Raw genomic sequence first — 25,770 nt, forward strand, 5'->3', positions numbered from 1 at the left:
TCCCGCTCTAACTTTAGTTAAAGTGGGGACTTACTTACCTTTCTCCCAAGAGAGTCCCTTGACTCTCACCTTCAGCCAATTTTCTCCTCTCGCTTAGACTGACGGAGATTGCAGATGAAGCCAGAGCACAAGGCTGGCTTGACCCACTGAAACTTCATGTCTTGGAACTTCTTCTAAGCTCCTACTTTTATTAGCTTGCTGAGTTCCTAGTGAACATTCCAGAGCAAGTGTTTTCTCTCTTTTCTACCTTCTCAAGACTCCAACCTCATCCTACCCTATGACCTTCTAAGAGTTACCTTGCCTCCTGGAAAACTGAGAAGATCTAATTCCTCAACGTCTTTCTGCTTCATTCATGATAACTCTACTTTTACATCCATCTTGTCCTTCTTCCCTGTAGACCCAAAATAAGAGGTGGCCCTCTTACTTGTTCCTTGGTTTATCCTTTTTCATCATTTTCAGTCTTTCCATAACTGATTTCGTATCATCTTTTAAAAAACACACACAACAAAACCCAACCAAACAAAAATAAAGCATTATCACTGATACCATGACCCTGCTGTCTCTTGTAGCTAACTTTCTATTCATCGTATTCATTTCACTGTCAAATTTTAGAAAAAGTACCATAACCTCATAGCCCCATTTCACCACTACAAAGTCACCTCTTAACTCTCTGAAACTGGTTTCCTTCTGTACCTGGAAGAACACAAATTAATCTAAAAACAAGATCTTTAATGATATTTCCTCTATATTCATCCTCTTTGACAATCTCTAGTTCATGTTACCCTGTTGCATATCCTGTTTAAAATTTTTTTAATGAAAACAACATTTAAAAATTCCACTATGACAACATTAAAGGAAATTTTGAAAGAAAATATTCACCTACACTTCCAAACCCCAGACAATGGTTTTCATTTGTCTATGTTCCATGCTTTTTCAGATTGCATAATACTTATATTTTATGGAAGTGCAATCACAGTGTACATATATTTTATATTTTTGCCCTAAGAAACTTTTATTGTAAATACTGTCTTTGTGCTACAGTCTTACATATTTATCATTTCTGATTGCTCTTTTATTAATTTTAAGTAAAAAATTTTATTTATTTATTTGAGACAGAGAGAATGAGAGAGAGAGAGCACATGAGAGGGGGGAGGGTCAGAGGGAGAAGCAGGCTCCCCGCCGAGCAGGGAGCCCGATGCGGGACTCGATCCCGGGACTCCAGGATCATGACCTGAGCCGAAGGCAGTCGCTTAACCAACTGAGCCACCCAGGCGCCCCATATTTATCATTTCAATAGCCACATAAAATTATATCCATTAGTAGATTATATTTTATTTGACTATTCCCCTATTATTGGACATTTAGTCAACTCCCAATTTTTCTGTGCTTTGAACATCTTAATGCATATGGCTTTTTTCTTCTTTACAATTCTGTTCCTAGGACAAGTTCCCAGGAGTGGGATTACCAGATCAAAGGGTATAAACATTTTTTATGGATCTTGATTTCCAAAAAGACTGGACAAATTTTCAATGCCACAATGGCACACAAGTGTTCCAGCTCCTTTGCAGCTCTAACATTAGACTTTATAAGAAGTCTTTTTGGATGGCTTAAAACATTATTTTGCTCAGTCGGTTAAGTGTGTGCCTTCACCTCAGGTCATGATCCCAGGGTCCTGGGATGGAGCCCCACATCTGGCTCTCTGCTCAGCGGGGTGCCCGCTTCTCCTTCTCCCTCTGCCTGTTTCTCTCTCTGCCAGCCCCTCCCCCTGCTTGTGCTCATGCTCTCTCTCTCTCTCTCTCTCTCACTCTGTCAAAGAAATAAATAAAATATTTTTAAAAACCCAAAAAACAAAAAAAAACCACATTAATTTGTTAACTTCACTTTTTTGATTACTCATGGGATAGAACAATTTTCCATATGTTTACTATTTGTATTTCCTCTTGTGGGAACTCTTCATATCCTTCACCAATTGGCATGAGTGGTCTTATATATATTGGTGATCTTATATATCTAAATGTATTCTTTATTTAACATACATGTTAACACTTTGTCATATTTGATGTACACATTTCTTCCATTTATTGTAATTTTTGCTTTTAATTTTAGTCCCTTATTTTATCCTCTTGCTTTAAATTTCTCTCCTCCTGCTTTTACTTATTACTTCCTCTCTCTTCGCTGGCTTCTCCTCTTTTACTACTTAAGTAAACAGAGTTCCAAGATCTGTCATAGTCATAGCATTTGAGGTTTATTTAATCCACTCCCCCGCCCCATCTGACCCTTGATTTTCTCCTGGAGAGAACATATGTGCACGCATATGTTTAATTTCCAACATTAAACAATTCAGTTGACTTAGAGTCCTTGAGAATACCTCAGAAATCCTCCAGGGCCCAGTGCCCCCTCACTTTACAGAACAGGAAAACAGCCCAGAGATATGACTTGCCCGTTACTTAGTAAGTTAGTGACAGAGGAGGAACTAAGCTTAGCCCCCAGGTCCCCTGACTCCCAGACCTCCTTTCTTTACACCACGCCAACTCAGTTCTAGCCTGTCCTTTCTCCCAAGTTCCACCTCTATATCTTCAATTGCCCACTGGACAGTTTCACTTGGATCTTCCATTGTTACTTCCACCCCAAGATGTCAAAACTCCCTAAACCAGTTCCCCTACTTGTCTTGATCATTTCTTTCCACGCCATCTTCTTTCCTCAAGTCGCCTAGGCTCAAAACACTCAGGTAACTTCAATTCTTCTATTTCACGAGATTCTGACCTTTCTTTAGTTATCATGTCAATTATAATCAGCTTTCCTTTATGATCCCAATGCTACCATTCTAATACTGACTATTATCACCTTATCCCTGACTGACTGTTACAGCTTCCTAACTGGTCTTTCTTACATCCAGTCTATCCTCACACAAATGCATCCTATATAATGCATACTGCCAGGTTAATCAGCCCTAACACTGCTCTCACAGTTTCACTCTCTTACTTAAAACTCTCTCATCGTTCCTCATTGTCTACAAGACAAGTTGAAATCCTTTAGTCAGAAAATAAAGAATTTTCAGCCTTATTTTCCATTCTTCCCCAGTACAAATCTTTCTTCTCCCACTGTCCTTTTCCTACCTAGTTTCCAAGGCCAGACTTAAGTCTCACTTCCTCTTTGAGGCCTTGTATGGTGACTCTTACCCACAGTGACCTTCCTGGTCACTCTTACAGTAATTATTGTCTATATCAGTCACTTGGCACTTTTATTGTCTTTCGAAATTATACTATTATTGCTAATTAACTCTTTATGTATGTTTGCTGTGAGTTCCCTACTGTAAACTCCTTGAATTACTGTGATAGAGAAGAAAGAGCATAAGACTGAAAATCAGAAGAGCCAAGTTTGAGCCCTGGTTATGAAAGTGGGGCTTAGGTGTGTCACTTGGGTGAATCACTCAGACTCTTTGAGCCACAATTTCATCACGCATAAAATGAGGATCATAATCTCAGCTTCAAGTACTTCAGATTGTGGTAAGGCTTTGCAAATCTAGAGAGCTAACCAAATATAAATGGTTGTTATTATATCACCCTATTTGCTTAATAAATGGTGCTTAATAAACATTTGCTGAATGATTACATGTCAGTAAATCAGTTTAGTGTTTCTGTTCCTGGGCCTATTTCCATGTTAAGAGGCCACAGGAACCCCAAAAAACCTAAAGATCTAAGGGCACTTTAGCAACAGTGGAGATAGAGAGGGCATTGGAAAGATATTGTGAAGGAAAGGAGGCCTGTCCAGCATCTCTCACACCGCACGACACTGGCTACTCACTAGTTGGCCTACCCTAAGGCTAATCTGGATGTGGAGAGGAGAAGATGGCACATCTGAGATTTCACTTTCCTCACATTTTCTACTACTTCATCCCATAATCCCCAATGAGTTAAGCCAAATGCTTCACCCAGGATGCACCTAGGACTCTATTCTCCTTCATCGATGTGATGAAAGCCGGCTTCTTGGTGAAGAAGGTGATGAGAAGTAGTAGAGAGAACAAGCAGTTTGAGTCAGATAACCAGACTTTGCTTTGAATCTTCAATCTGCTACTCACTAGTTGCATGATCTCAGACGAGTTACTTAATCTCTTTGAGCTTCAGTTTCCTCATTGGCAAACTGGGGATAGTAATACTCATTTAGCTGGGTTGTTGTGAAGTGTCAATGAAGTAATGGATGAAAATACATCACTTACAGTTCCTGTGGGTGGGAACCCCTTTTCAATAGTTCTCAACTTTAGTGTAGTTAGATGAGGAGCCAGAACTCTAGATTTGGATTTGGTGCTGCTTAGAAGTGATAGTTAAGATCACGACGAAGACTGAACCCTTGAGTGTGAGAAGTAGAAGGCTAAAAACTGATTATTGAGAAATGATCACAGTGATGACCTGGGAGGAAACAGATTGAAACTTTGGCATTGCATCAAGGGAGAAGAGAGTTTCAAAGAGAAGGACTTATAAAAGTTATTTTTAAAAACCCTTTGAATGAAAGGAAAAGAAAAGAAAAATCAAGGAAGTAAGCAACAGTGAATGTATAAGAGAATTCAGGGAAGATGAGACTCTCAGAAAGATAATAATAATAAAAAAATACTTGATTCCTTGCCAACCTGCATACAAAAGATATTAGCCAATGACATTGACTAAAGAGGCCAATCTCAAATAGCTTTTGTAATCAAGATCTGTTTACATGTATTTATATTCCTCCTTCCCTTTTAGTTCCTATATGACTTTGCCTCTTTCCAAAGATTTCAAAATCACCCACTGAATGAGTTACTTGCCATACCTAGAGATTTTATATTTCTAGTATGAGCTGAGATGTGGTTTGTCACCAAAAGGGACTACAAAAATAACTTGAGTACAACCAAAAAGTGAGTCTGTCTATGAGGGCAACTCAGTGTATGTTTGATTGCCAGAATTTATATACTTAGGTCACAAAGTGGGAAGGAGACAAATTATTTTTCCTTGAGTCAAAGGGTAAATTATTAAAATGTGAGAACTCTTCGAGACAAATAAGATAAAATGGGGGCTGGCTGGCTATTACTGTACATTTTGTACCACAGTTTGAGGCCCTAGTCATGCTGTTGGAACTACTGATGGGAAGAAGAAACCAGATGTATTTGGAAAACTGAAGAGATAAATCAACTAATGCCCTCTCAGAGCATTTTAATGCTGGCACCTGCTCAATTTGTTTACTTCTCACTGATATTTAACTTACTGCTCATTGTAAGCCTCGTCCCCTTTACTACACCAATAACTCTTGATCTCCAGAGTGAATAAAACATTGCTTTTTACACCCGCTGATCTTGCTGGATTTCTTTCAGAGGGTAGCCATTGCTCTGGTTCTTTGAAAATGTAAGCTAGTTTGATTTTTTGTGAGTTTCTGTCTTTATTCATTTCTCTATGGCAGTTTCCCAAAGCACATATTCTGGGGCAGTAATCATATTACTGAGTTTTTAAGGGGTTGGATTAGAAGGGAGGGTCCAACATAGTGACATGGACAGACCCTGAACTCACTTTCGTCCATGGAAATCTACACTTACATATAGAGCAATTCCTCCTGAAAAAGAATGGAAGGCTGATTGAACAGCTTCAGCACAACAAAGGATAGAGAGACCACATAGAGAATGCAAGAGAGATTGGGATACAGCAACAATGGGAACCTCACTCCCAATGCTGCAAACTGCAGTGGGGAAGGATAGCACTGAGGAAACTGCTCATAGATTTGCCTGCCATCAGGCATAGAAAAAAAGCCACGGCTTAAAAGGCAACTAGACTATAAGTGAACTAATGCTAGAACATACCCTAAATGGCAGGAAAACTGCTGGAATACTCTCTAGGGTTGGAGATGCTGGTGAGCACCATTGTTTACATCACCCCCCCCACCTTGATGCTGCAGATAGGAATGGGGTCTGGGCACTTTAGCCAGGCTGCCACCTCAATGAGCCCAGGGACCCTAGCCCACACCAGCTCCAGTCATTCCCCCAAGGCAGCCTCCCCTACTCTTGACTGCCTGAGCTCCAGTCTTCCCACCAATGTGGCCCCAATGTGGTGTATACCAGGACACTCCTGGAATGTGTCCACTACAACTCCAACCATCTCACCTAGGTGGCATGGGTACAAAGCTCTCCAGCACACTCCAGCCTTTTGCCCACTTCAGCTGCAGCCAACTTGCCAAGGCAGCCCCTGCATGGAGCATCCTAGAAAACCCCCTCCCACCTGTGTCCACTTCACCTCCAGCTGTCCCATTAGGACAGCCCCAGTGCAGAGTGCCCCAGAACTCCCAGCCTGTGCCTGCTAACCTGGGGAAGGAAACACATCCAGGTGCAGGAAGCAAAGAGAATCCCAAACAAGATGAACCCAATCAGGTACACACCAAGGCATATAATAATTAAAATGTCAAAGAGTAAAAATAAAGAGAGAATCATAAAAGCAGCAAGAGAAAAGCAACTAGTTACATACAAGGGACACTACATAAGGCTATCAGATTATTTCTCATCAGAAACCTTGAAGGCCAGAAAGGAGTAGCATGATATATTTTCAAAGTGCTGAAAGGAAAAAACCTACAACCAAGAATACTCTACGTGGCAAGGTTATCATTCAGGATTAGAGGAGAGATAAAGAGTTTCCCGGACAAACAAAACTTAAAAGAGTTCGTCACCACTAAACCAGCCTTAAAAGAAGTGTTAAAGGGACCTCTTGAAGTGGAAAAAAAGGTCATAACTAGAAGTAAGACATTATAAAAGGAAAAAATTTCACAAGTAAAAGCAATCATATAATAAAGGTAGTAAACTGATCACTTATGAAGCTAGTATGAAGGTTAAAATACAAAAGTAGTAAAATCAATTATATAAAAAATTAGTTAAGAGACTCACAAAATAAAAAGATGTAAATTATGATAGCATATACATAAAACATGGAAGAGGAGAGTATAAACATAGTGCTTTGAGATTGTGTTCAAACCTAAGTGACCATCAACTTAACATAAAAAGTTATATACTTAAGATGATATATATGAACCTCATGGTATTCACAAACTAAAATTATAATAGATACACAAAAAGAAACTTGAAACTAGAAAAAACAAAAAAAGTTGCTTAAGTCCATAATAAATATGATAAAAATTATATACTGTTAATCCTGTTTTTGTACTTGAGCTCTTTCAGAAAGGACTTTAATGTGTTACAAAAACTTACTATGGGAAAACCAGTTTTTAAATCAGAAGTAAGCCAAGCAATATGTAATGGACTCTGACAGTATCTTACCCAATACCCATTATCCCAATCTTCTTTACTCAGAGAACCCCAATTTTGTTTTGGGCAGCAATAAACCCAACTTCCTAAAGGTATACCTCAGGGTGGCCACATGACCTAGCTCTAGCCAATGAGATTTAAGTAGAAATCTACTGGGTAGGGTTTCTAGAAGAGCTATTGTTTTCCTAATAAAGGAAAACAATTTAGTTTACTAGATCCTTTAGCTTTTTGCCTTATGCTTTTTAGCCCTTTATTCCTGTGTAGAACACAGACAAGATGCTTAGAAATTGAGCAGCCATTTTACAACCATAAAGACATAAAATACACACTAAAAAAATTGTGAAGCAGAAAGCTGTAAGGATTATCTTGTGCAACTGGACCCACCCTTGGGCTGGCTACCTTGAATTTTTTTTTGTTAAAAGAAGGGCCATATGCACCCCAATGTTCATAGCAGCAATGTCTGCAATAGCCAAACTGTGGAAAGAGCCGAGATGCCCTTCAACAGATGAATGGATAAAGAAGATGTGGTCCATATATACAATGGAATATTACTCAGCCATCAGAAAGGATGAATACCCAACTTTTACATCAACATGGATGGGACTGGAGGAGATTATGCTAAGTGAAATAAGTCAAGCAGAGAAAGTCAATTATCATATGGTTTCACTTATTTGTGGAATGTAAGGAATAGCATGGAGGACATTAGGAGAAGGAAGGGAAAAATGAAGGAAGGGAAATCAGAGGGAGAGATGAACCATAAGAGACTATGGACTCTGAGAAACAAACAGGGTTTTAGAGGGGAGGGGGGAGGGGGGATGGGTTAGCCCAGTGATGGGTATTTAGGAGGGCATGTACTGCATGGAGCACTGGGTGTTATACGAAAACAATGGATCGTGGATCATCACATCAAAAACTAATGATGTATTGTATGGTGACTAACATAACATAATAAAATTTAAAAAAAACCACCCAGGGGTGCCTGGGTGGCTCAGTGGGTTAAGCATCTGCCTTCTGCTCAGGTCATGATCCCAGGGTCCTGGAATCAAGTCCCGCATTGTGCTCCTTGCTCAGCGGAGAGTCCGCTTCTCCATTTGCCCCTCCCCTACCTCTCATGTGCGCGCGCACGCACGTGCTCTCTCTCCCTCTCTCTCTCAAATAAATAAAATCTTTAAAACAAAACAAAACAAAAAACACTTATTTTGTTGAGGCACCACAAAAGGGTTTCTGTTACATGCAGTCAAATGCAGTCCTAACTGATATACTCTACCTCAAAAGGGAAAGGTTTGCAGGAAAAATATTTTAATTTTTATTAGGAGAATAAGGAAAAGTCTTTCTTCTGATTTGAAAAACAATGGGATTTCCTGCAAAATGAAAGTACTTTTCTTTTCTTGATCTGTATCTGCCTATGGTGGAGAGCAAGATATCTAGGAGAGCAGGAAATATAAGCTAACTCCTGCCCCCTGATCAAATGAGATCAAGATATTAGCTTTTGTTTACTAGAGCAGTGTCTCCTAAAATGTGTCATAGCACAGTAGGTTTTTGAGATGTACCTCAGGAAAAAAGAAAAGAAAAAAAACCTGTTCTTGGTCAACAAGTTTGATAGATATTGAATATAGAACCCCTTCCTCTTAGTAATTCACAGTAGGCATTATGATGTTACAAGCTCTGGATAAATCCTGTAGTAAAAAAAATAGGCTTAACATTTTTTGACCCAACCCCTTAATAAGCTATTTTTTAATTGAAGTATAGTTGACATACAATATTATATTAGTTTCAGGTGTACAACATAGTGATTCAATAATTCTCTATATTATGCGATGCTCACCACAATAGATGTGGTTACCATCTGTCACTATACAAAATTATTGACTACATTCCCTATGCTGTACTTTTTATCCTTTTAACTTATTTATTTTATAACTGAAAATTTGTACCTCTTAATCCCCTTCACCTGTTTCACCTATTCCTCATCCCTCCTGGCAACCACAAGTTTGTTCTCTGTATTTGTTTGTTCATTTCTTTTGTTTTTTTTTTGTTGTTGTTTTTTAGAATCCACATATAAGTGAAATCATATGGTATTTGTCTTACTCTGTCTGACTTATTTTACTTAACATAATATACTTTAGGCCCATCCATACTGTCACAAATGGCAAGATTTCACTCTTGTTTATGGCTGAGTAATGTCCCATTGTATATATACCACCTCTTCATCCTTCCGTCTATCAATGGACACTTAGGTTGCTTCCATATCTTGGCTATTGTAAATAATGCTGCAATAAACATAGGGAGGCATGTATCGTTTCTAATTAGAGTTTTTGTTTTCTTTGGGTAAATACCCAGTAGTGGAATTACTGGGTTATATAATATTTCTATTTTTAATTTTTCAAGGAACCACCATACTGTTTTCCATAGTGGCTGCACCAATTGACCTTCCCACCAACTGCACAAGGGTTCCCTTTTCCCCACACCCTTGCCAACACTTTTTTTTCCTTTGAGTATAGTTGACATGCAATGTTACATTAGCTTCAAGTGTACAATATTTCCTGTCTTTTTGATACTAGCCATTCTGACTTGTGTGAGGTGATATCTCTTTGTGGGTTTGATTTGTATTTCCCTGATGATGAGTGATGTTGAGCACTTTTCTTGTGTCTGTTGGCCATCTGTATGTCTTTTTTGGAAAAATGTCTATTCAGGTCTTCTGCCCATTTTTATTTTTATTTTATTTTTTTAAGATTTTATTTATTTGAGGGAGGGGGGAAGAGAGAGAGAGAGAGCACAAACTGGAGGGAGGAGCAAAGGGGGAGGGAGAAGCAGGCTTCCCGCTGAGCAGGGAGCCCGATGCGGGGCTCCATCCCAGGACCCCGGGATCATGACCTGAGCCGAAGGCAGACGCTCAACGACTGAGCCACCCAGGCACCCTTCTGCCCATTTGTTTTTTCAGAATTTTTAAATTTATTTATATGACAGAGAGAGAGAGAGCACAAACAGGTGGAGTAGCAGGCAGAGGGAGAGGGAGAAGCAGGTTCCCCACTGAGCAAGGAGCCAGATGTGGGACTCTATCCCAGGATCCTGGGAACATGACCTGAGGCGAAGGCAGTCGCTTGACCAACTGAGTCACCCAAGCGTCCCCCTTCTGCCCATTTTTAAATTGGATTTTCTGGGTTTTTTTGTTGTTGAGTTATATGAGTTCTTTATATATTTTAGATATTAACCCCTTATTGGATATATTATTTGCCAATATCTTTTCCCATTCACTTGGTTGACTTTTCATTTTGTTGATAGTTTCCTTTGCTGTGCAGCTTTTTTGTTTGATGCAGTCTATTTGTTTATTTTTGCTTTTGTTTCCCTTGCTTGAGGAGACAAATCCAGAAAAATGTTGCTAAGGCCATTGTGCAAGAGATTACTGCCTATGTTTTCTTCTAGGAGTTTTGTGCTTTTAGGTTTTACATTTAGTTCTTTAATCCATTTGAGTTTATTTTTGTGTATGGTGTAAGGAAGTGGTGGTCCAGTTTCATTCTTTTGCATGTAGCTACCTGGCTTTCCCAATACCCTTTATTGAAGAGACTGTCTTTTCCCCCCATTGTATATTCTTGCCTCCTATGTCATAGATTAATTGACCATATAAGTGTGGATTTATTTCTGGGCTCTCTATCTTGTTCCATTGATCTATGTGTCTATTTTTTCTGCCAGTAGCGTACTGTTTTTTTTTTTTTTTAAAGATTTTATTTATTTATTTGACAGAGACAGAGATAGCGAGAGCAGGAACACAAGCAGCGGGAGTGGGAGAGGGAGAAGCAGGCTTCCCGCCAAGCAGGGAACCTGATGTGGGGCTCGATCCCAGGACCCTGGGATCATGACCTGAGCCGAAGGCAGACACTTAACGACTGAGCCACCCAGGCACCCAGTAGCGTACTGTTTTGATTGCTACGGGTTTGTAGTAGCTCTTGACATCTGGGATTGTGATACCTCCAGCTTTGGTCTTCTTTCTCAAGATTGTTTTGGCTATTCAGGATCTTTTGTGGTTCCATACAAATTTTAGGATTATTTGTTTTAGTTCTGTGAAAAATACTATTGGTATTTTGGTAGGGATTGCATTGAACCCGTGGATTGCTTCGGATAGTATGGACACTTGAGCAATATTAATTTTTCCAATCCATGTGCATGGTACATCTTTTCATTTGTGACATCTTCAATTTCTTTCATCAATGTCTTATAGTTTTCAGAGTGCAGGTCTTTCATTTACTTGACTAAATTTTTTCCTAGGTATTTTCTTTGTGGTGCACTTGTAAATGGGGTTGTTTTCTTTCTTTCTTTTTTTTTTTTTTAAAGATTTTATTTATTTATTTGAGACAGAGAGAATGAGAGAGAGAGCACATGAGAGGGGGGAGGGTCAGAGGGAGAAGCAGACTCCCTGCCGAGCAGGGAGCCCGATGCGGGACTCGATCCAGGGACTCCAGGATCATGACCTGAGCCAAAGGCAGTCACTTAACCAACTGAGCCACCCAGGCGCCCAATGGGGTTGTTTTCTTAATTTCTCTTTCTGCTACTTCATTATTAGTGTAGAGAAATGCAGGTAATTTTTGCATATTAATTTTGTATCCTGCAACTTTACTGAATTAATTTTTTTTAAAGATTTTATTTTATTTATTTGACAGAGAGAGAGAGAGACAGCTAGAGAGGGAACAGTGTGGGAGTGGGAGACGGAGAAGCAGGCTCCCGGCCGAGCAGGGAGCCTGATGCGGGGCTCGATCCCAGGACCCTGGGATCATGACCTGAGCCAAAGGCAGACGCTTAACAACTGAGCCACCCAGACGCCCCCTGAATTAATTTTTTAGTACTAATAGTTTTTTGGTGGAGTCTTTCAGGTTTTCTATATATAATATCATGTAATATCATGTCATCTGCAAATAATGACAGTTTTACTTCTTCCTTTCTGATTTGGATGCTTTTTATTTCTTTTCTTCCTCTGTTTGCTGTGGCTAAGATTTTCAGTACTGTATTGCATAAAAGTGACATGAGTGGACATCTTTATCTTGTTCCTGAACTTAGAGAAAACATTTTCAATATTTTCCCATTGAGTATGATGTTGGCTGTGGTTTTTTCATATACGGCCTTTATTATGTTGAACTATGTTCCCTGTAGACCTGCTCTTTTGAGAGCTTTTACTATAAATGAATGCTGAATTTTGTCAAATGCTTTTTCTGCATCTACTGAAATGGTCATATGGTTTTTCTTGTTCATTTTGTTAATGTGGTATATCATGCTGATTGATTTGCAGATATTAAGCCATCCCTGGAATAAATGCCACTTTATCATGGTACATGATCCATTTCATGTGTTGGTGAATTCAGTTTGCTAATATTTTGTTGAGGAGTTTTGCATCTAAGTTCGCCAGGGATATTGGCTTGTAGTTTTTTTCTTTGTAGTGTCTTTGTCTGATTTGGGTATCAGGGTAATGATCATAATAGGATGAAGTTTGAAGTTTTCCTTCCTCTTTATTTTTTGGAATAGTTTGAGAAGGATAGGTATTAACTCTTCTTTAAATGTTTGGTAGAATTCACCTGTGAAGCCATCTGGTCCTGGAATGTTTGTTGGGAGTTTGTTTTATTACCAATTCAATTTCATTACTAATAAGCAGTCTATTCAGATTTTCTTTTTCTTCCTGATACAGTCTTGGAAGACTGTATGTTTCTAGAAATTTATCCATTTCTTCTAGGTTGTCCAATTTGTTGACATATAATTTTTGATAGTAGTCTCTTATAATCCTTTGTATTTCTATGATGTCAGTTGTTACTTCTCCTTTATTTCTTTTTTAAAAAGTTTTAATTTAAATTCTAGTTAGTTAACAGTGTTATAGTAGTTTCAGGTGTACAATATTTCAACAATTCCATATATCACCTGGTGCTCATCACGACAAGTGTACTCCTTAATCCCCATCACCTATTTAATCCATCCCCCCACCTGCCTCTCCTCCGGTAACCATCAGTTTGTTCTCTATAGTTAAGTCTGTTTCTTGGTTTGCTTCTCTCTTTTTTCCCCCACATATTCATCTGTTCTGTTTCTTAAATTCCATATATGAGTGAAATCATATGGTATTTGTCTTTCTCTGACTTTTTTTTCACTTAGCATTATACTCTCTAACTTCATCCACGTCCTTGCAAATGGCAAGATTTCATTCTTTTTATGGCTGAATAATATTCCATTGTATATATATACCACTTCTTCTTTATCCATCCATCAATGGACACTTGGGCTGCCATAATTTGGTTATGGTAAATAGTGCTGCTATAAACATAGGGGTGCATATATGCCTTTGAATTAAGTGCTTTTGTATTCTTTCAGTAAATACCCAGTAGTGCAATTGCTGGATCATAAAGTAGTTCTATTTTTAACTTTTTGAGGAACCTCCATACTGTTTTCCACACTGGCTGCACCAGTTTGCATTCCCGCCAACAACCTTTGATGTGTGACGAATACATTCCAGAGCATGTACCATGAGACCAACAGTGCATGAGGGTTCCTTTTTCTCCACATCCTCACTAACACTTGTTTCTTGTGTTTCTGATTTTAGCCATTCTGACAAGTGTGATATCTCATTGCAGTTTTAGTTTGCGTTTCCCTGATGATGAGTGATGTTGAATATCTTTTCATGTGTCTGTTGTCCATCTGTATGTCTTCTTTGGAGAAATGTCTGCTCATGTCTTCTGCCCATTTTGTAATTGGATTACTTGTTTTTTGGGTGTTGGGCTGTATAAGTTCTTTATATATTTTGGATACTAACCCTTTATCAGGTATGTCATTTGCAACTATCTTCTCCCATTCCGTAGGTTGCTTTTTAGTTTTGTTCATTGTTTCCTTCACTGTGCAGAAGCTTTTTATTTTGATGTGGTAGCAATAGTTTATTTTTGCTTTTAGTTCCCTTGCCTCAGGAGACATATCTAGAAAAATGTTGCTACGGCCAGTGTCAGAGAAATTACTGCCTGTGCTCTCTTCTTCTATATTCATTATTTATTTCTAATTTTACTGTACTGAGTCTTGTGACTATAGTACGTGGAATTTCTGCCTTTTATATTAAGAGCATTTTGAATTCAAATACTGAATAGCAGTTGTGAAAGATTCATGTGCACTTGAAAAGAAAGTGTAATTCCTGTCCTAATCATTAAGTTCTTATCACTTGACAGTCTAGTCTACATTATTTATTGTATTAGTCAGCTCCATACTTTTTAAAAATTAGCTTTTTGTTTACTTGATTTGTCATATTCTAACAGCCGAGTGTTGAAGTCTCCAGTCACACGATATGACCTTTGATGTATGAGGAATTCCAAAGCACATACTGTGAGACCATATGATTTTCATCCATAAATGCAGAGAAAGGATTACTGAAAATTTCCTCCTTTACACCCTTAATGGGGTTAACCATAAATAAAGACTGACAAAATCGAGTTCTCATTAGTAGAGCCAACAAAACGCTATGGAAGAATGGAGCAAGGGGTTATTAAATCTTCCTGGTGAAGGCTTCACTAAGGTGATATTTGATGTGGACTTAAAACATGAATACGCTTTGCCATGTAGAGAGAACATGTGCAAAAGCAAAGAAAGGTGAAATTATTCAGAAAACATGAAGTAGTCCAGTGTACTACTTTAGACCATGATAGGGAGTGATTGGAAATTCATAGGGGTCAGAGTATGAAGGGTCTTTGTTGAACTTCATGATGGACCTATTATATGTATGGGGAAGCGTTGAACTCTCTGACAGTAAGTACGGATCTTCCCTCTATGGGGCAGTGCTCTGGATATCACTCAAGTACTCTGCTCACTTTCTGCCTCCATGATTACCTCTGAAGGTCCCTGTACATTTGGCCCACTAGGGTCACCAGCCTGGCCACTCTTTGTAAATGTCCCTTGCTTGCCCTCACATTCCATGATCAAGTCTTACTGATTAGTTCCTTTGATGATCAGCTCATACAAAGTTATTGTGACATCCAGAGTGAGGAGCAAAACCTTAGAGTATTAGAGTATCTCAAAAATATTCAGGGAGGGAGGAGGAGAGATAGGGAGAACAAGAGATTGCATTGTGGTGTAGAGGCTGAGGGTGAAGAGAAAAGATATGGGGGAAATGAATTTTCTAGAAGGAGCATGTGGCTGATGCTAATAAGAAAGCAAAGGCTTTTTTTTTTTTTTAACTCTTTTAGGTATAGCCTCATTCCCATGTGTGTCCTTGAGATTCTTTTCTGAAAAAAATCTGCTGTAGTTTGCTCTTCCTGGACAAACCAAACAGGTGAGAACAATTCAAATCCAAGTCCCCCCTTTATTCAGTTACCTTTTCATTACCTCATGAGGTTTTGACCCATCCAATCAACCCCAGTGACTCCTACCATGACTTCTCCCAATCTGATAGGCTCCCAAATCAGATCAGCCACTTTCTCTATATTACCAGCAGCCTTCTCTGCCATGCCAAGGGGTTTGAACTTTATCTTGTAGACCAGCATTTGCAAAACTGTATTTAGAGAAACACTAAATGTTCCATGTGATGGTAATAAGTGTTATTTGAAACAAGGGTTCCATTGTCAGGTAAGTTTGGGAAATACTAAATACTCCTTCTCGGATAGTCACAAAGCCCATTAGTGTAGTGAAGATTCTGAAAATATTTCAGTAAATACATCTGTCTAATTTTGTTTAATCCAGCATCTCCCACAGTTATTTAACCACATAATCATTTTTTCTGTGCAATATTTATTAACATCTATGGAACATTAATGGTACCCAGAACATAATTCAGGATATGCTGGTTATTTCAAAGTAGAGGACTAACAAGTCAGATTTAAGCATTAGTAAGAGCACTCTGGCACCAGTGTGATGAATGGATTGATTAGAGAGGACTCTAGCAGAAGAAGTGGCAATTGTCTAAGAATGTTGGTGAGGGCTTTGACAAGGTTGTGACAGTGGAGAAGGGAAGAGGACACACTGGATTAATATTGAGGTGGTAGAATTAACAGGATTTGGTGATAAAAAGTCAGATTGGGAGGGGGAAGATGTTTCATCTGCTACCGGTATGTTGATGTTAAAATGTTTGTTAGAGATTGGTAAGTTGGATATATTGGTTTTGAGGGAAATCACTTATGAGAGAAATCTGGGTTAGAAATGGATATTTGAGACTGAAACAGAATAAAGTGAGAATAGAGTGGGCCCCACCAAAACTGAATATTTAAGAGGTATGAAATAAGAAAAGTAAAAAAAGCTAATCTAAAATTTCCCCCCTTTTTCACTTTATTGAGATATAACAGATGTATAACAGTGTGTAAGTTTAAGGTGCAACATGATGATTTGATATACATATATTGCAAAATGATTACAGTAAGGTTAGTTAAGACATCCATCACCTCACATAATTACAATTTCTTGTGGCGAGAACACTTAAGATCTACTTTCTTAGCAATTTTCAAGTATTTCAAGCATTATTATTAATTATAGTCATCAAATTGTACAGTAGATCCCAGAAATTATTCATATTATAATTGGAAATTTGTACCTATTGGCATTGGCCAACATCTCCCCATTTCCCCTATTTCCTAGCCCCTGACAATCACCATTCTATACACTGTTTTTACGAGTTTGGCATTTTTTTTTTCTTTTAGATTTCACATGTAACTGAGATCATACAGTTTTTGTCTTTCTCTGTCTGACTTATTTCACTTAGCATAATGCCCTCAAGGTCCATCCATGTTGTTGCAGATCGCAGGATTTCCTTCTTTTGAATGATGAATATTATTCCATTATATTCCACATCTTATTTATGCATTCATCCGTCAATGGACACTTAGGTTGTTTCCATGTCTTGGCTATTGTGAATAATGTTGCAAAGAATAAGGGGGTGCAGATATCTCTTTGAAGTAATGATTTCATTTCCTATGGATACCTACATGTGGGATTGCTGGATCATATGGTAGTGCTATTTTCAATTTTTTGAGGAACCTGCATCTGTTTTCCGTAGTGGCTGCACCAATTTACATTACCACCATTAGTGCATGAGGATTTGCTTTTCTCCACATCCTTGCCAACACTTATCTTTTGTCTTTTTGGTAGTAGTCATTCTAACAGGCATGAGGTAATATCTCACTGCGGTTTTAATTTTTCATTTCCCTGATGATTAGTGAAGTTGAGCATCTTTTTATGTACCTGTTGGCCATTTGGATGTTTCTTTGGAAAAATGTCTATTTAAGTCCTCTGCCCACTTTAAAATCAGATTTTTTGCTATTGAGTTGAATGAGTTTTTAAATGGTCTTTTAACTTTTGTTCTTCTGCTAAGTGTTGTTGTTGTTTTTTTTTTTTTAGTATAGTTGAAACATAATATTATGTTAGTTTCAGGTGTATACCTTTGCTGTGTTTCTAAGTGTGTCTTTTGTTGGTTGCCTTGTGAAGGAAGAGACATCTGTGTTTTTATTTACTCTTTTAAAATTCTCAGAATACAGCTTTAAGAAAACTTTTAAGCAGAACTTAGTAAGACTTTAAAATATGGATATAAAGCGAATTTCCCGTAGTAGACTCAGGATGGCAGCAAATACCTTGGGGTTATGGTGTGAGAGGACCATCGTGACAAAATGACCTATGTGAAATGCCTCTGCCAACTGAAAAGTAATCTTAAAGTTGTGTTTGACTTATGTAAAAGGCATGATTGTTAGGTTAGTGTTGTGGAGATAAGGGAAGCCTTTATATTTGGAGGCAGCGGATTACCACACAAAAATCCATACATGAATGTTATCCATAGCAGCCCAAAAGTGGAAAGAACCCAAAAGTCCATCAACTGGTGAATGAACGAAAACTGTTGTGTATATGTGCAACGCAATATTATTCAGCCATAAAAAGAATGAAGTACTGGTACATGCTACAACATGGATGAGCCTTAAAAACATGCTAAGAGAAAGAAGCCAGTCCTGAAAAAACCACATAGTCTATTATTCCATTTATATGAAATGTCCAGAAATGGCAAATCCATAGAAATGGAAAGTAAATTAGTGTTTGCTAGTGGCTGGGAGAGATGACGGAATGGGGAGTGACTGCTAATGTGTACTGGCTTTCTTATTTAGGGTGCTGAACAATGTTCTAAAATTAGTGGTAGTGGTTGCACAACTCTGTGAATATACTAAGTACTACTGAATTTTACACTTTAAACAGGTTAAACTTATGGTATGCAAAAAAAAAGTCTCAATTAAAAAATGCATTATGACAAAATAGCAACAGCAACCACCAGAGTGGTGGCTACTTGGGCTGTTTGGCTATCACTTGAGTCCTTCAGGACCTGGAGGGTTGGGCTTAGGGAGGAAAGCCAGTAGGGAGCAAGGAAGGAAGCATGTCTGTGCCTAGGGTGCCCATGGCTGGGCCTGAGGGGCCTCAGGATGCCCCCTTTTTGTGGAGTGACTGAGTGAAGCTTCTTAGGACAGCAACTATGAGGGCTTTGTGGCAAGGAAGGAATTCCTAATGTCCTCCCCTACCACACATAGCCTTCCCTTATCTCCTTTTCTCCCCCTCTTGGTTAGCAGCAAATGAGTCTCCTCTTCAAGGTACATGCTCTTGGGCACGCAAGCCCATTCAGTCACAGGAAAATCAGCTTTTGGGTCTCTGAGCAGCCACATTGGGTCTTATGCTGGTCAAACAGTTTGCACAGGGCATCCATATAGAGTGCATGGTATTTGTCCACCATTTCCTGGCTTGGTTTTTCAATTTTGGGCAGTGGCAGAGGCTCCCCAACTGGAGATGGGAAAAGAGAAGGGACAAGTGTTAGAATCTTCTCTTCCTTTAACCTCCTTCTTCCCTGGGCTGGATTCTCTCACTTGCCAAGGCAACTCCCAGATTCTCCCTCTCTGAGGTTGAGGTCAGGAAAGAGCTGAGGTGGACTTGGGGCTGAAAGCAGCACTTACCCACAGTGACGATAGGCAGCGAGTATGGCAGGAGCCCATAGGAGCCTTGGCAGAAGCCTCTTCCATAGAAGACACAAAAATAGAAACCAAAGATTCTGCGGAAGGAGCTCTGGAACTTGTACATCCAGCTGTCCTTATGGAATTGCACCTGATCATATACCTCAGTTTCTCCAAAAGTGAAGGTGGGGACCAGATGAGCCCTGAAGGAAAATCCCGATTTATTTCTCAAACACAGGCTAGGATGAGAACCACTCAGGAAGAACATTTGTTCCTGGCCAGGCTCCCAGCTATATAAAATCCCTGCAACATGAAGCATTTCTTCTTGCACTAAACAGGGCTCCCATATTTACTGTCTCTTGTCTTGAAATGTTCAAATCTAGTGAGAATGCTATCTCTGGGCCAGGATCACAAGGGCAAGATATGGGGGTATAGGGAAGGAAGAGGGTTTTGGGCAGAGATCCCCAGAAACTTACATCATGGTAAAGAAAAGCTTCCAGGAATTGTCATGCAGGGAAATATCTGACTCTGTTTCTACTAGTAGGAAGCATAGAGATGATGATAATATTGCACAGATGCATATATTTTGATATGCCCATCACCCACGGGACTATGCATAAGGTATTCTGTCCCTTGAGATTAGAGAAGAGAAAATTTGTGTCCCTCTTGTGCCATAGGTAGAGAATCAGGCTCCTGAAGTCTTCCTGTGAGAGAAGAGTAAAGAGAACATGGCCTCTCTTATACAAAACTTTGTGAGTTACTAGTAATTTCTCTGCACTTTGATATATGTTACCTTACTGGATCCTCACAGCAGAGACAGTGTGGGGCACAGTGGAAGGTGGTGGTATTTTCTTTATCTTACAGATCCAGAAGTCCAGGTTCTGAAGGGGAAAGTTCACTCAGGCAGTCAATGAATGGCATGACCTGGGCTAGAACCCAGGATTCCTTCCTCCCAGCTCAGAACTCTCTCCCCTACATTATGCTCCAACCTGATGAACAGGCCACTCAGGCAAGGTCCTTAGGCGAACTACTTTTCTCTGAGTCAGAAATAGGACAATTATTTCTGTGTTCAGTGGGCTGGCCTCCTGACCTTATGGTGCACCCCACAGTTCCAACCTTGGGCACCTGCCCTTTACCTCCCATCTTTATCCCTCAGTTAGAGTGGCTAATAATTATCTACCACTTACTGTGTGCCAGACACATTTGGTGTTTTATGTGGATGACTTCATTTAATAATCAAGTCAAAAAATGGGCAGAAGACATGAACAGACACTTCTCTGAAGAAGACATACAAATGGCTAACAGACACATGAAAAAATGTTCATCATCATTAGCCATCAGGGAAATTCGAATCAAAACCACATTGAGATACCACCTTAGACCAGTTAGAATGGCCAAAATGGACAGGGAAAGAAACAACAAATGTTGGAGAGGTTGTGGAGAAAGGGGAACCCTCTTACACTGTTGGTGGGAATGCAAGTTGGTACAGCCACTTTGGAAAACAGTGTGGAGGTGCCTCAAAAATTTAAAAATAGAGCTACCCTATGACCCAGCAATTGCACTCCTGGGTGTTTACCCCAAAGACACAGATGTAGTGAAAAGAAGGGCCACATGCACCCCAACGTTCATAGCAGCAATGTCTGCAATAGCCAAACTGTGGAAAGAGTTGAGATGCCCTTCAACAGATGAATGGATAAAGATGTGGTCCATATATACAATAGAATATTACTCAGCCATCAGAAAGGATGAATACCCAACGTTTACATCAACATGGATGGGACTGGAGGAGATTATGCTAAGTGAAATAAGTCAAGCAGAGGAAGTCAATTATCATACGGTTTCACTTATTTGTGGAACATAAGGAATAGCATGGAGGACATTAGGAGAAGGAAGGGAAATATGAAGGGGGGGAAATCGGAGGGGGAGATGAACCGTGAGAGAGTAAGGACTCCGAGAAACAAACTGAGGGTTTTAGAGCGGAGGGTGGGTGGGGGGATGGGTTAGTCCGGTGATGGGTATTAAGGAGGGCACATATTGCATGAAGCACTGTGTGTTATACGCAAACAATGAATCATGGAACAATACACCAAAAACTAATGATGTAATGTATGGTGGTTAGCTAACATAATAAAAAAAATAAACCCCACAATTACCCTATGGAGTAGGTACAATTATTAGTAGCCACATTATGAAAATGAAAACACCAAGACTCAGAATGGTTAACTAATCTGTCTCAGAGAGTAACAGTAAGTTATGGAGCCAGGATTCAAATCAGGCCCCTGACTTCAGATTCTGTGCACATACTCACCATACTGTACTGCCTGCCCCTTGCACTTACCATTAACAAACAGATATAGATATTGATATTGCTAGAGATGATGTGGGCATCATCTGTATATTAGGAGAGTCCTAGCCAAGCCCCCTGATAATGAATCTGGGTTTCTGGTTTGGCTTCCTGAGAATTGGTCCAGCTAGTTTAGAAGGAGTGGATGACATAAATCTTTTAAAAATGCTATGGCCATCTCCCTTATGCACTAGTAAGTTCCACGAGGGCAAGACTCACGTCTGATTCATCTTGGCATCACCTAGCATGTGATGCTGCTCAGAGAAGGCCATCCACCCCTGCCCTGGGAGGAACACCTACCCATGCTGGAGGGCTGTGCGCACAAACCCCTTGCGCTTCTGGAGGATGAGGGTGGTGGTGTTGGGCACACTTTGCAGGGCCTCTCCCACCCCTCCTACTACGATGCCCACAAGGTTGCCAGTGCCATGGCTTAGCAGGTAGTCGATAGCTGGCTGACTCACGGAGCACACACCTAAAGAGAATCAAAGAGCAGAGAGAGGAGCAAAATAAGGGGAGGGGGAAATGGCTGAGAGGGAACAATCTCTGCTTACTCCTCATTGGCTTGTCCATGTGCCCTCTGTTCCCATGAGTCCCAGAAGTAGAATCAATGAGATGGGACCAAGGGTGTGGAGAAAAGAAGGCTGAGGGCAAACCCAGCATGTTTCACTTTGAGGCAATATGTCCATTCATAGGAGACATTAGGTTGAAACTATAGTAGGAAGGTTTCCAGTGGGATAACCAGAAGAACTTTCTGAATCTCAACTATGATCTTACTCTTTTCTTTTCCTCTATTGCCACCAAATAGCAGAAGTTATTCTTTACTGAGCATGTACTCCGTGGCAGGCACTATATTGAACGCTTTACTTGTATGATCTCATTTAGCCGTCACACCAAATCTGAGGTTAGACTATTATCATCAGCATCTCCTTACAGATGAAGAAAGTGAGACCAGTAGCTTGCTCAAGACCACGCAGTAGGCAGCAGAGCCAGGACTCAAACCCAGTTTAGCTCCAGAACATATGCTTTTAACTACTATGCTTTGATGGTTTTGGGTGAGAGGTGGTTGAGAGGTAGGGGATGGGGCTTAAAAACGTGAGTCTCCCAGCAGAGAAATGGGCCAGAAGCTCCAGTAAGTATGGTCAGAAGTACCTTTGGCCATGAGGTACTCCCTAACAAAGGGGATCCTGAAGAACCAGGACAGTGTGGCCAAGTGGGGAGTGATGCCTGGGAAGATCTTCGAGAAGCCTGTGGCTTCAGTGCAGAAGTTGCAGAAGGGTCCAAAGGTCAAGAGGCCATGAGGGTGAACCCCCACGATGTAGTTGTGCTCAGGTGACAGGTCTTTAGTCTTCAGGATCTGCAGCCATGAAAAGAAGTGCCAGAGGTGGTGAAATAAGATCACATGAAGAAGCAGAGGTGAAGACACTTCAGGGATCAGGGTGCTCTCTAAAGCAGAGCTTTTCAACAGCTAGGCCATGAGTGGGTTTCAGGGGGCCAAGATATCGGTCTCCTCAGCCCCTGGAAAGCCAGGAAGGATTTGGGGCAGCTAGAACTGCTGGACCTCTGCCCCATGGGTGGTTGCAAGTAGTTCCGGCCATTTATCTCAATGCGCTTTATGCATAGTATCATTTTGTACCAGTGTTTAAGTGAAAAGGTCGGCAAGTTCTGCTCTAAAAATTGGGGCAACGTTTGTTTTCTACTCCAAAGAATGCTCAGAGGACCAGCATAGCACTACATTTCTAGATCGTCTTCCTGATATTTTCTCCTCCCAACCCCCTTCCAGTTTCTGCCTAAGTAACTTCTATTGAACTTGAAAACCCTGTCTAAATATCACCACGTCTGTGAAGCTTTTTCTTACCCCTCATCTGAACTACTTGTGTACCATGTACCAAACTATAAATACATACTTGTCTGTCCTTCTCATTAGATGTGAGCACCTTGATGACAGATTGCATCCTACTCACTTCTCTGTACCTCTAACATGTAGTACAGAGTAGGCTTTCAATCAACGTTTGTTAAACTGAACTGAACTGTATTTGCGTTTCTGCCTGTGTCATCTGGTAGGTCATGCCAAGGGTGTACAAAGTATGCTAGCAGAGTAGCAAGTACCAGCCACAACGTTGGGTCTTGAAGTATGTCTAGCCTGCCCTGAGACTTCTCTGGTATGCTCATTTTCCTTATGGACAACCCTAGTTATTTGGCATAAATGCCTAGTATTTTGGGAACTGCTGGGGATGCCGGGAAAGAGACACTTACCGTAATGGGGAAATAGTCCCTGAGGTGGGTCCAGATACACAAGTTCCTTACCCAGCCTGAACGCCTGCCACCTGAGAGAGAAATATCAGTGGGGGATGGTGTCTGCGTGTGCCAACCCCATCCCTCCCACTCACTCAGGGCTTTCCTAACAGCATGGAGGGGCCATGGCTCTGCTAGAGAGGTGGAAAAGGAAGAGACCCCAAGACGGTCCTGGCTGGCCCAGGTCCTGTGACTCTGAGAACTTGGATGAGAGACCTGTGGTATGGTGAGTGGGACTCCCTGGTTACAGGTTAAGCTGGAACATTTTTTTTTTAAATAAGTTTTTGTTTTGTTTTTAAAAAGATTTTATTTATTTATTTGACAGAGAGAGACAGAGAGAGGGAACACAAGCAGGGGGAGTGGGAGAGGGAGAAGCAGGCCTCCCGCCGAGCAGGGAGCCCGATGCGGGGCTGGATCCCAGGATCCTGGGATCATGACCTGAGCCGAAGGCAGACGCCGAACGACTGAGTCATCCAGGCGACCCTAAGCTGGAACATTCTTAGGCCATGTTCTTTCTAGGTCCACGAGTCTTACCTTGATCTGGGGTCTTCCGGTCCAAGAAAAACCAGGCAAAGTAAAGCACTGGCAGCGGCCACAAGGATGTAAACAGCAAGTAAATGAACAAAGGCTGCAAGATAAAAACTGATGAGGGAGCAGGTCAGACCAAAATTGTTCTGCCAGCAGAACTTGCCCATGTACATCCCCATTAAGAGCCCCCCAAACTACCCAAGCTTCTGGTCCTGGCCTTCTGCACAGTCTAGCTCCTGCCCATCCAGCATCCATGTCTACTTGGCCTTCAAACATTTCCTCTATCATCTACCATACACCAGCCCTATTTCTCTAATTCCCCATCATCCCTGTCCACTTGCTTCCTCAGCCACTTACCATCCCTCTACTCCTTCCTCCTCCCTGCCTGCCACCAGCTTTCCCCCTGCTCCCATTCATCCACCATCTTTCCCTTCTTGTCTCCTGTCTCCTTTGCTATCCATCATCCCCAACCCCTTGTTAAACCACTAGCTCATCATCCTTCCTTGCCCATATACTATCCGTATCTCCCCACACCCTGCTCACTAAGCATCTGCATCCCTCTACTTCTTCCCATTCACCATTCTTTTTTTAAAGAAGATTTTATTTATTTATCCGACAGAGAGAGAAAAAGCGCACAAGTAGGGGGAGCGGCAGGCAGAGGGAGAAGCAGGCTCCCCGCTGAGCAGGGAGCCCGATGTGGGGCTCCATCAAAGGACCCTGGGATCATGACCTGAGCCAAAGGCTGATGCTTAACCGACTGAGCCACCCAGACACCCCCCACCCCCGCCATTCACCATTCTTGTCCTCTTGCTCATTCACCATTCCTTCCGTTGTCACTCTCTCCCCACATGCTACCACCCCACCCCCTCCCAGAATGGAAAACTCTATGGTTTGAACATAGGCTATACTTCTCCAAGTCTGTAATTCTAATGCTTCTTCTGTCCCACTCCCCGTGCTTTATGCTCATGGACATATCATGCCTATTCCCTGGGCCTCATTTCCCCTTTCCAGATAGTGAGGGTTAAGAAGTGGCTGAAATTAGCCCAATCTACTCATATCCATCATGACCCTGTTCTACTCCTCTGCCTGTTCTCACTGCCTCCTGTGGCTCTATCTCTTCCTTCTCCAGGGTGTTCGTGAGACTCAAGACTCCTTGGCTTTACTCTGTAGTACCATCTGAGATGACCAAAGGTTAGATATGAGACTTCCCATGAGCATGAAGAAGATCTGACCCTGGCCTCTGACTCTGGCTTCTTGCCGTGCACTCTAGGATCAGTACTCACCTATGGCAAGGTAGCTCAAGGGCCACTGCAGAAGTAGCAGACTCTGGAAGTGTGTAGGCTGCTTGAAACAAGGCATGATGCTCAGGAGCCCGAGGAAGACAAAGATCCCAGAACACTCTTCCAACCAATGGTGCCACCAGCCTC

At 40.9% G+C, this 25,770-nt stretch overlaps 1 protein-coding gene across 1 annotated transcript; it reads right to left on the minus strand.

The window, feature by feature from the left end:
* Positions 1 to 18,632: 18,632 nt before the first annotated feature.
* AWAT1 (acyl-CoA wax alcohol acyltransferase 1) lies at positions 18,633 to 25,770 on the minus strand. The gene is made up of 7 exons (XM_021680297.1): positions 25,627 to 25,770; positions 24,350 to 24,457; positions 23,777 to 23,847; positions 22,673 to 22,877; positions 21,824 to 21,995; positions 19,183 to 19,382; positions 18,633 to 19,012 (listed from the first exon to the last, which is right to left on the minus strand). The coding sequence occupies exons 1-7, from the start codon at positions 25,700 to 25,702 to the stop codon at positions 18,858 to 18,860; spliced, it is 987 nt and encodes a 328-aa protein (XP_021535972.1). The 5' UTR covers positions 25,703 to 25,770; the 3' UTR covers positions 18,633 to 18,857.

The sequence above is a fragment of the Neomonachus schauinslandi genome, chromosome X, assembly GCF_002201575.2.
Source record: "Neomonachus schauinslandi chromosome X, ASM220157v2, whole genome shotgun sequence".
In the NCBI taxonomy this organism is placed as follows: Eukaryota; Metazoa; Chordata; class Mammalia; order Carnivora; family Phocidae; genus Neomonachus; species Neomonachus schauinslandi.

What these genes read in the sequence shown, in the direction of transcription:
- AWAT1 (XM_021680297.1), bottom strand. Translation starts at nt 25,702, where the DNA reads ATGCCTTGTTTCAAGCAGCCTACACACTTCCAGAGTCTGCTACTTCTG. An exon ending in CTTGAGCTACCTTGCCATAG is followed by an intron (nt 24,458 to 25,626) that starts GTGAGTACTGAT and finishes CTCCCTCATCAG; the next exon opens with TTTTTATCTTGCAGCCTTTG. An exon ending in CCGGAAGACCCCAGATCAAG is followed by an intron (nt 23,848 to 24,349) that starts GTAAGACTCGTG and finishes TTTCTCTCTCAG; the next exon opens with GTGGCAGGCGTTCAGGCTGG.